Source organism: Falco peregrinus, chromosome 14, assembly GCF_023634155.1.
Source record: "Falco peregrinus isolate bFalPer1 chromosome 14, bFalPer1.pri, whole genome shotgun sequence".
In the NCBI taxonomy this organism is placed as follows: Eukaryota; Metazoa; Chordata; class Aves; order Falconiformes; family Falconidae; genus Falco; species Falco peregrinus.
The window spans coordinates 18246799-18256791 of record NC_073734.1 but is presented as its reverse complement, the minus strand read 5'-3'; the positions used below and the strand labels follow the sequence as shown (position 1 = coordinate 18256791).

The following is a 9993-nucleotide window of genomic DNA, read 5'->3' as shown; positions in this document are numbered from 1 at the left end:
ATAAAAACCCAGGGCAGCAGCGGCAGCAGCGGCAGCAATGAAGGCAGGAGCGGTGCCACCTTCCAGCGAATAACCCATGGAGGCAGCTAGCGGCCCCGGCATCGATGCAAAGAAGCACTTACCTTGTTCCGCGAAGTGCGTGCGTGCAGGGAAAGGCGGCGGCGAGCGCGGCCGGCCGCGGGGAGCCCACCCGCCCGCCCGCCCAGCTCCGCGCCGCGCACGGCCGGCCGCGCCGCGCCGGGGACACGGGGCGGCCGCCCCTCGGCCCCCGCGGCCAGCATAAAAAAGGACTCGTCGCCCTCCCCGGCCAGCGGCGGGGGCGAGGGAAGGAGAGGCAGCCGGGGGCGAGCGGGCAGAGAGGGAGGGAGGGGGCCGAGCGCGGCCGGGGGAGGATTTAGGAAAATCGCAACAAGGTCGCACCCCCGGAGCGCCCCGGATTGCCGGGGCCGGTGCTCGTCGTGGGTTTAGACACTTAATTCTCCCCGCGCGCCCTCCCCCACCCCAAGCCCAGGGACCCCGCGCAGGGCTCTTGGTTTTGTTTTTGGTTTTTTTTTCCCACCTTTTTTTTTTTTATTATTATTATTATTATTCCGAAAGTGCGAGCCGGACTGAGAGCCGCAGGGCGCCTGCAAACTTTAAAGAGAACAAAAAGGCGGGTGGGGGCGCGGGCCGGGCTTTGCGTCGGTAGTATTTGCACATCCAAGGGGGTGGGGGGGAGGAAAAAAAAGAGAAAACAAAGGAAAAAATATCGCAACTGTTGCGCCTGTGATTTTATTTTTTTTTTTTTTCCCCGGGGGGGAAGGTGCCCGAGGGGGTGGAAAGGGGAGTTGAACTTGCCGCATTGCAACAGGCAAAAGAAGTGAGAAAATCAAATAATCGATCCCGCTGCTGCCGCTTCGCCTCGCAAAGTTTGGAGGTTGGGGGGGGGGGGGGGGGGGAGGTAGAGAGAAAGCAGGGAGAGGAAGGGAAGGCAGGGACGGGAGGAAGACGAGGAGGAGGAGGACGAGCCACGGCGCCCGGACATGTCCAGGAGGAAGCAAGCCAAGCCCCGCTCGGTGAAAGGTAAGGCATCCTCCGCCGGCCCCCGCCGCCGCCCGGCACCGGGCAGCCGCCGCCGCCGCCTCCGCCGCCGCGACGCGGCCAATCAGGGCCGGGTCCCGGCTTGGCGGGGATTGCAAATCCCCCCCCGGTACGGGCCGGTGGTGGCGGAGCCCCCCCCCCCCCCCCCCCCCCTCCCCGCAACGGACGGCGGGCGGGTGGGCTCCCCACGCGGGGCATCGCCCCGCGTGGGGAGCCCACCCGCCCGCCGTCCGTTGCGGGGAGGGTGTATATGTGTGTGTGTGTGTGTGTACCGCGGTGCCGGCTTAGACTCGTTGGCGACACGTGTCGCGATAATTGATGAAAGAAGCCGGGAGCGTCGTTGAGGCGGGGAGGGAGGAAAGTTTCGCGGTGATGCTGGGGTGCGGTGCGCTGGGCTGGGAGAAAGGGAGGGATGGAGCACGCTGGTGGGTTAGCCGCTTAGCTGGAAAGTCGTGTTTCTTTAGGATTGGGAATAGCAGCGCCGGCTGTTCCCTCCCGCTGTCCAGTGTGCGGAAGGGGAGAATGAAACCCGCTTTGATAGATGGGGTTTGAAAACTTACTTGGGCTCGAAGAAAGTAGCCACATTTACTCAGGGCTGCCTTAAGAACGGTTAAACGTTAAACTTCGCCTATTCTTTACCATCCACAGCCAAGGGGTGCTTAAACCCCCTGTTTACCTCCATAAGAAAACAGCTGCTGGTGAAACGTAAAGGGAGGGCCGGGACCAGCCCCGTGCCGTTATTGCACGCCTTGCCAGCTTTTTGACTTTTAAGTGAATGGGTGCGAGAGGGGAAGGCGTGATTTCCGAAGCCTTTCACTCCCAGCCACGAGGAGGTTAGCTGATGTTGGGTAAGGTTTTATTGTCCTCTGCACAAAGCAGAAGTCGCAAACTCAGTGGTCCGGGGGCTTTGTTGTAGAAGCACAAAAGGATCATAACTTTGGATGCCCAAAAGATGAAACAAAAAGTCGACAGTGTTTGTAATTAAATAACTTGTGGACAGACAAAATTAGCATGTAGTTAATCGACCAGCTAAAGAATGAATTGAAATCCCGTCCAGGGCCATTTTATATTATTTGTGAAATACCCACTGTTTAACAGATGATTGCAATGTAAGTCGTACGTGCTTCAAATGTTTATGAAGTTTTTGTAAAGTCTGTCCTTCATCTTTATACAAAACCCTTAATCATTTTTCCCCCAGACTAACGGTACCTCTTAGCATTGTGCTGTGGGGCAGGTTTGCAGCGTGGCGTTGTGACCCTCTGCAATCTCGGACAATCTCTGCTAAAGGAGCTACTTCAGTAATTGGTAGATGAATGTTACAGTCTGTGGGCAGAAGAAAGGGCAGAGCTAAAGCTATTTCTAGGGGATGCTCTGAAATACCTTGTTTGAAACTAAAGGGACCGCAGTTTGAGAACAGTGGTGCAGGCCTAGGGTCATGATTTCCCTTGGATGAGGAGATCACGTTTAGTGGCCAGGCCTCTGGAGTTTAAAATATTTTTCTGTCTTAAAGTGTCACATTTAACGTTCAGGAAATAGTTCTATGCCAGTGAAAACCGTGTTTGCTCTAGAAGCTCAGTTAGTAAACGTCGACCTCTCATGCCATAATAATGTTAGATATTTACCATATATTAGTCTTTTGGGTTTTGCCTCATTACTTTTTAGGCGGCAGTATCTCTTTCGAGTGCTTGATACTTTATAATGAAATTTTGACCCTAATTCTAATACAGAGCCGATCACTATTTACATGAACATTTTTATGAATCAAAGCAGGTAACTTACTGGCAAGTCATAGCTAAGAAACATTATCCCTGTAATGTAGAAATATCTAGAAGATCTTTGCAACAGTGAGCTGGGTGAAGCTCAGCTTTTAAAGATTCTAAATATTTCTGTAGTCTCTGGGCACGAAAAAATGTGTTTTCAGCTTCAGCATAAACTGGCTGTAAATTCCATGTCTTAGTATGAGCTGACTAACAGGGAGTCTAAGGAATGAGCTGAATCTGGGTGAAATTTTGGATAATAGGAGGCAGCTCTTACATGTATGTAGGGTAAAGAATTTCTTCCTTTCTTTATATTCATCCATATCATCTGCTTTTAAAAAATCCATCATATATATTTTGTGGTCTAGGGAGCTGGCAGCCCGGTAGATTGCCACAGTACACGTTTCCATGGAAATAATTGAGATGTAATAAATAAAGGCACTCTGAGGTCACAGGTTTCCCAATTCAAGTGAGAAGAAAACAAGCATAAATTATGTGGATATATGTGTGGCATTTAGGACTTAGAATAATTTACCGTTTTTCTCTTTTCCGTATATTTATTTCACTTTGTATAGCAGCTTCACTATTTATTAACCACTACTGAGATTTGTGCATCCCTTTTCATTCAGAAAGATTACACACTAAAATAGAATCGGTGTGTGCCTGTGATGAAAGAGATTATTCTGCACGCAAAAGGCAAGTTGCCTGCACATTAACTGGGAGTGATACTGACTTTAAAGAAATGACTGACTTTGACAGAAGTACCAAATGTGGATGACTCTTACATGCACGTTATTTGAAATGAAGAGATTGCAAACCAAAACTGGATGCCAGCAAAGCTGCAGGTCATGTGGCCCCTGTGCTGTATTGTCAGGTCTCAGGTTCAGCCTGGCAGAAACTTGCAGTAATTCCTGCAGCTGTAACTCCAGCAGTAGCCATGGACTTTCCCCTGTTGTGGGATTTATGATTTGCAACACAGTATGCTGATTTGTTTTGACCATTAGTTTGTGCAAACTTGCAGATGCTAACCTTGTAGCTTGTGGTTGTGGATTAAGTACTTCTTGGCTTAAAGGAAGGTTGTTTCAGATCAATGAGGATGGAGTAAAAGTAGGAGGGGTTGAGTCTTTGTTGGCTTAGAAAATAAACGCTTTGGTGACAGTCTGGTGGTAACAGTGATGGAGTAAAACACTGGCCTGTTCCGAAGCTTTACTTCACATCACAGACAAAGCCCATGAAAGTAATTTTCCTTGGCACAGACTTTTCTTTTGCCATGCTGCCAGTAATCTCCTCTGCAGAGAGCTTTATCAGTTGTCTGTAAGGTAGAGTTGTACCTTACTCAGTGTCGTTAAAACCACGCGGTCCTGAACCCCAGAACCATAATGCAGTGGCGAACATCAAAACACACTCTCTGTCCCCCGTTAGGAGTGATGGGGAGTGATGTCAACATCAATGTCCTTAAAAGTTTGTTCTGTGCTGCCAGCTCTGGGGAGCGGCTGGCACCCAGTCTGCCGTGGGGGCCGAGGACGGCAGGGGTTCATCTTTACTCTTGATTAAACTGTATCTTCTTGTGGTACAACGTGAGGCCTTTGGAAGCCCTTCTGTAAAGTGAAGTGCTGAGATGCTGGTAACAGTAAGTCATAGGTTTCCAATCCCATGTAATTGTAATTGAGGAGTTACTCGACTGCAATTTGTGGGGACTGGGCTCACTTTGGCACAAGGTTTTAAGCATCAGATGCACTTTGGTTGCTGAATTTGACAGTTCTGCAAATTGCTGTCAGCTTGCGAGGGTATTTTGTGCATAAACGTGCTAGTCGGTAATCAAACTGTTTTGCAAAAGAATGCACTAATTAAGTCTAGATTTGTTATCCTACTTGAAGTTGCAGAATTGCTGTCATATTTTTTTGCTTTCAGTTGGCAAAAAATGCTGATAGAAACTTTTGATTCACACCCTACCTGCCTCATTTGTGTCAGTCAAGAAGAAAAAAGGGGGGTTGTTCACTAGCTACTTCGTTATCTGCAAAGTAAATAAAAATACTTCAACCATTTGCTGAGTTCCAATTAGTTGATTGCTATGAATGATCTTCTTTAAAGGAATGCTGTTTTACCTATCTGCTCATACAAAGGTTTGATTTTGAATGTCTTGTGAAAAGGATTCTCTTTGTCTTGATTGATGTCAAGAATAAAAGCGTGATGGTAATATCCCTTTGAAAGCTATTGTATTGTCAGCTCTGGCTGACAGCAGGAGGCCCTCCTAGTGCTATAGATTAGCGCTGTGAAAACACTGACATTTTCTTTGTTATATTGCTGTTGTTCTGCTTGCAAAGTCAATTATACAATGTCGGAGCTCAGTTACAGAGTTGACTGTGGAAGTAACAATGTCTTTCATACTTGTCTTAAAGATATAATTTTCCTTTTTTCCCAGTTGATAGAGAAGAACCTGAAGGTACTGGAACAGTACATTCTACAAATTAAATTTTGACAAGTATAATCATAATTGCCAAATACAAGAGACTTGTGCGATTATCCTTTAATTTTACAGTTCATTCAAGTTTCGGTGGAATTTTATTGATACAGTGAAAGCAGCAGCTAAAATTGATAAAACTCATATCAAATAAGATTATGCTCTTGATTGTTCTTTATCAAGTGTAGCTTTTGGGGGATTAGGAATAATTGGAGATGTTGGTGTTTCATTGTGGGGCTGGTGCCCTGAGAGCATTTGAATCCATGCAGTATACTGAGCACTGCCTTCAGGGATTAGCCTGCAGTTTTTAATTTTTGCCTGTGTATTTTGCTACCAGCCTAGCTGCGTTCTCCCCTGAACTCCACAAGTCCCATTTTTCTGCCTTTCTCTCCCTCCGGTATGCTTTCCTGGATGGGATCTGGGTGGTATTTAACTGGTTTTACTGATTGAAACTCCTGCCTGTGTGCAAACACCTTTTAATTGTGGCCTGTTCCCATTGGTCTCGGTGAATATAACGAATAAACGTGACCAAAAATTGAGAAGAGTGGGAAAGGTAATGCAGAAGGTTTAAATATGGATGGGGAGAAAATAGAAATCTTGTATTTTTAGTGATGCTACGTCTAAAGCCATCGGTGAAAAACAGCTACCATGTAACAGTAGTGGGTCTCAGAGCGCCTCATCTTTTTTTCTTCAAAAATATTTGTGTACAATCAATGCAAGTTAAAGAACATTGTTCACTGCTGAATTGCTTCAGATGACACGTGCAAAAAAATAATCAGAGAGCTCTTGTTAGGATGTTAATTGTAGGATTTCTAAATTACTATTATAAACTAATAGAGTAACAAAAGATTCTACAGTTACCAGTAATTTGTCAGGATTTATTTTGTTTTTCTTCAATAATTGAAAATTAATGTCTTGAAGTGAAAGCAGATGTTCATGCCATCCTCTGAATTGGATATAAAAATGACATTTTGTAGATGCTTTAAGCTTGTGTAAATACAAATTGTCTTATCATAAATGGGGCTTTGGCTTGGTTTTGTCTATTGTTTGGTGCCAAATTCACTTTTAGTTAAACCTGGGTAAGTGGTTTCAGCCTGGTTAAATTAACTAAGCCATGTGCTTGGAGTGGTACCCAATGATCAGTTATTACAGTAAATGTTTTAAAAAACGTACCTCACCTGCTGGCTCTGTGAATGACAATGCTTTCTCATACTGTAGAATTAATATTTACTTCCATTTTGTCAAATGCTCTTTTAATCGTTTACTCAGTTATTTTCACTGAACTAGTAAAGTTGTATCTTCCCTCCCAATTCCAGTTTGTGAAATATCTTTTAGTTCATTACAACATTTGAAAAATGCAAACCACATTTTTTTTAAAAAAAGAAATAACCTCCTGGTTTTGTGCGTTAGCCTGCAATCTCTAAAAGATAATAAATATCTTCATGTGTTATAAGATTCTCTTAAACAAAAGATTATTAATTACCCACAGTAATTGAACTGTCTTATAAAAATGCCTACACCAACCCCTCATCACTCCATCAACATTCTCCTTAAATGCCTCTGAAAAAGGATGGCTATTACCTTCCCTTGTATTCTAGGAAATGTGCTGGAGCAGTGAAATACCAATAATATAAAACCTATTACAGACTCCTGCTAAATCTTGACCGAGAAATGGTGGAGGAGGGGAAGGTCTGGTTGTGGTGCATGCGTTGGTGGACGCGGACTCGGAGGGTGTGGGTGAGAGCTGGAGCCAAGCGAGGACCAGCGCTGAGCTCTCTGTAGTGCATGCATTTATTGAACATACTTTTAGAGCCCAGAAGTAGATTCTTGTGCATTTTCTTTCCCAATGTCCATTAGTAAATGCAGAGAAGCTCTTCCTTGTTCTCATAGGCAAATAAGGTGATGTGAGTTTTAAGTATTACATCTTCTTGACGACACCTCGATGTATATATATCTGTGCAGCAGTGAATTATGGTGGTTTATCAGAGTGGCTTTATTCTAGGGAGTAGAAGGATGTGCAGAGACTAAATGGTCTCTTGTGACATTTCCAGCTACAGAAGGCTCAAGCTTCGACCTCTTGCAGTGGTTTGTTTTCTAAAATGCAAACAAAGGGACCCGATGGGGCTGGAAACTGGGTGATGCCGTTTGGAACAGGCTCACAAATCTCGTTGCAGTACAGTGAATTGGTGTATGGCATTAGCTTTCCACTGTATGACTTATTTCGGATAGCACTGCAATACCCATCTGAATCTAGCGATAAGTAGCTTCATTATATTGTTTGCATTTGCTTAGAAAGAAAACCTTTTCCTTTCTAGCCACAGATTAGGCAACAGAAAGACCAATTTTCAGAGCTTGTAAATGCCACTTGTTAATCATATGCAGTGCAATTATTAATTTTTTTTTCTTTTCCCCCTTGGATGTATTAAGTCAACTTTTTAGCTTTTTATGTAATTTAAATTTGCCCTTTTGTTACCTGGGCATGAATTATTTTTGAAATGTTGTCATTACCCGCCCTGCTGTGAGGTTTATCTCTTCTGTTCATCCTAATTAAATAAAACATACTGTTGTTCGCCAGTCTCGTGTTGAAGTGAATTACCTGCCTCAAGGCTCGCGCCGGTGTCGGGCATGCTTGTTGCAGCAGCAGCCATTGACTAACACATTTACTTTTAGATTTTCATTTCAAAGGGCTCAGTTTGTGCAGTGTGACAGGTGAACAGTGAATGCTTTACAGGACTTTCAAGAGATGAACAAACAGTAAAGGACTTATTGCTACCGCAGAGGAGTGGCAAGTACAAATGTAAGGCAGCCTTTGTGGCAGAGGAGTGTTTCCTTTGCTGGATAAAGGCCACTCAGGAGACCTGAAGGGCTCGCTTGGGTATGCTGGGGCTGAAATAATCTCAGTCATGGTCTCATTTAAACCCACCCTACATGCGTGTTCTCCTGGGCAATTTCTAGCAGGGTTGATCTTGGCTCTCTGTAGCATCACCTGCAGTTGTGTTCTCCTTGAGTCTGGTACTGATAACGAAGGCTGCTTCTGAAGTGTAACAGTTGGAGTTTCTTTACGCAGGAGTTATTTCCAGTTCATATTAGAGAAAGTAAACAATGTGTTCAGGTTTTACAGTGAAGCGGAGGGACAGTTCCTTGCTCGTAGAGAAGCGGTTTGTTTAAGCCTCTGATAGTGCTACAGAAAATGCGTTGCTCACTAGTGAAATCCTGTTATGAGTAGAAGTACAAGAGTTAACAAGTCGCTGTGCTCCAGTCTCTGTTGGCTCCTACTAGGCTCTGGAGGTTTGGTCAAATGTGGCCTAATTCTGCTTTCCAAATATTAAAAAAATTATACAGAGGGCAAAAAGACAAGTTCTTAATATGCATATCCTGGGAAAATCCTAAACCAGTATTTTTACCCCCTCCAGTCCCAAGGCTAATCAAAATTCCTTTGTTTCCATATCTACCATTAAAATATATGCCTCCCTTGGTTGTCTGCTGACTGTACAAGTTTAACCACTCAATCAATTGGACTCAAAAAAGCTGTTACTGGGTTTAGGTAACATTTGCCTACAGGTGATTTAGAGATGGGGGTGAGGGTCCAGGCAACCTCCAACAGGATTGGTACTTAAATTAGCAGCTCTGCTCATTTCTTGATGATCCTCACCTGGCTGAGACGAGTTTCTCTCGGTTACCATTGAGGCAGGTTAGCCAAGCCTCCATCTGGTGATTCCCGGAACTTGCTTCACATGGTGGTGAACTGAGTGGTAACAAAGATAATGTTAATAAAGACAGATTTGCCATATTCTCTGAGAACAGGGTGTTTGGTGCAATGCAGAGATGGAGTCCTTCACTGGGTGAGCACCTAGGGCTTACTTTTGCAGTTTTTAGGGTGAGTGTAATTTTTCCCTTTCACATTCATTGGAGCTGGATTGGATGTTTAAATGTAAGCCAAGGGTGTTAAGTCCAAGCTCCCTGAATCTGCTGGAGAGCTAGTGGTGGTAATCAAGATTCCTGTTGGAGGACTGTGAGTAGTCCTAGGTTTATATCAGCTATGGGCTGGAACTACTGTCTTGTTTTGGTGGTAGTTTTTCTTATTGACCTTGGTGGGGATGGAATTTTATCCTCGTTTCTTGTATTGCAATTGAAAGAGCAAGAGAAGCAAAGAGATTTGATAGGAATAGTCACTTGGCATCCAATGCTGCAGAGAGTATCTCCTTCTTCTTCTGCTGTCTCTGTGAGATTGCTGCTGGGGGGATTTCTAGGAGAGCACTGGGAAAGTTCAAGGTGCAAGGATGCAGCAGTGCTGTGGAAGCTCCCTGATGCTGCTGTAGGAAACCCAAGAGATCCAGGTTGTGTTTAACATCTGTTAACATAAACAGGTACAGATTCACATGAGCAAAATTGACTGTGAGTCTGCATCCTTTCAATCTCCTGTCCTCCAAAATTAGAAAACAAAAAGGATGTAGAGAAAACACATGGTAGAATGATGAACTTAATACTTAGGGAAGCAGAAATGCTAAATGGAGAAACATGGAAGCAAAACAGGGAAACTAGGAAATCTGTTGCTGGTATTTGAGTATGGAGGGTGCCTGATGATCATATGCAAAATTTTGACACAGAGGTTTACTTACCTGGCGCTGCATCTATATTACTTCTAACTTCTAGTTTAAAGACCGAGAGAAGAAACAGATCTGAAAAGTGACTCCC

The 9993-nt window shown here is 44.5% G+C and overlaps 1 protein-coding gene across 3 annotated transcripts in view; it reads left to right on the top strand.

Annotated features, from left to right (window-relative positions):
- Positions 1 to 810: 810 nt before the first annotated feature.
- Positions 811 to 9993, top strand: part of ZNF423 (zinc finger protein 423) — a 234663-nt gene continuing 225480 nt past the window's right edge. The window contains exon 1 of one of the 3 annotated variants that reach the window (XR_008749824.1): positions 811 to 1062. Coding sequence is in view for 2 of the 3 variants with exons in the window: in XM_055818868.1 (XP_055674843.1) it covers positions 1023 to 1062 (40 nt within the window). In the remaining variant the exon portion in view is untranslated. The remainder of the gene's footprint in view (positions 1063 to 9993) is intronic. The other 2 variants (XM_055818868.1, XM_055818869.1) reach the window with 2 other exon arrangements.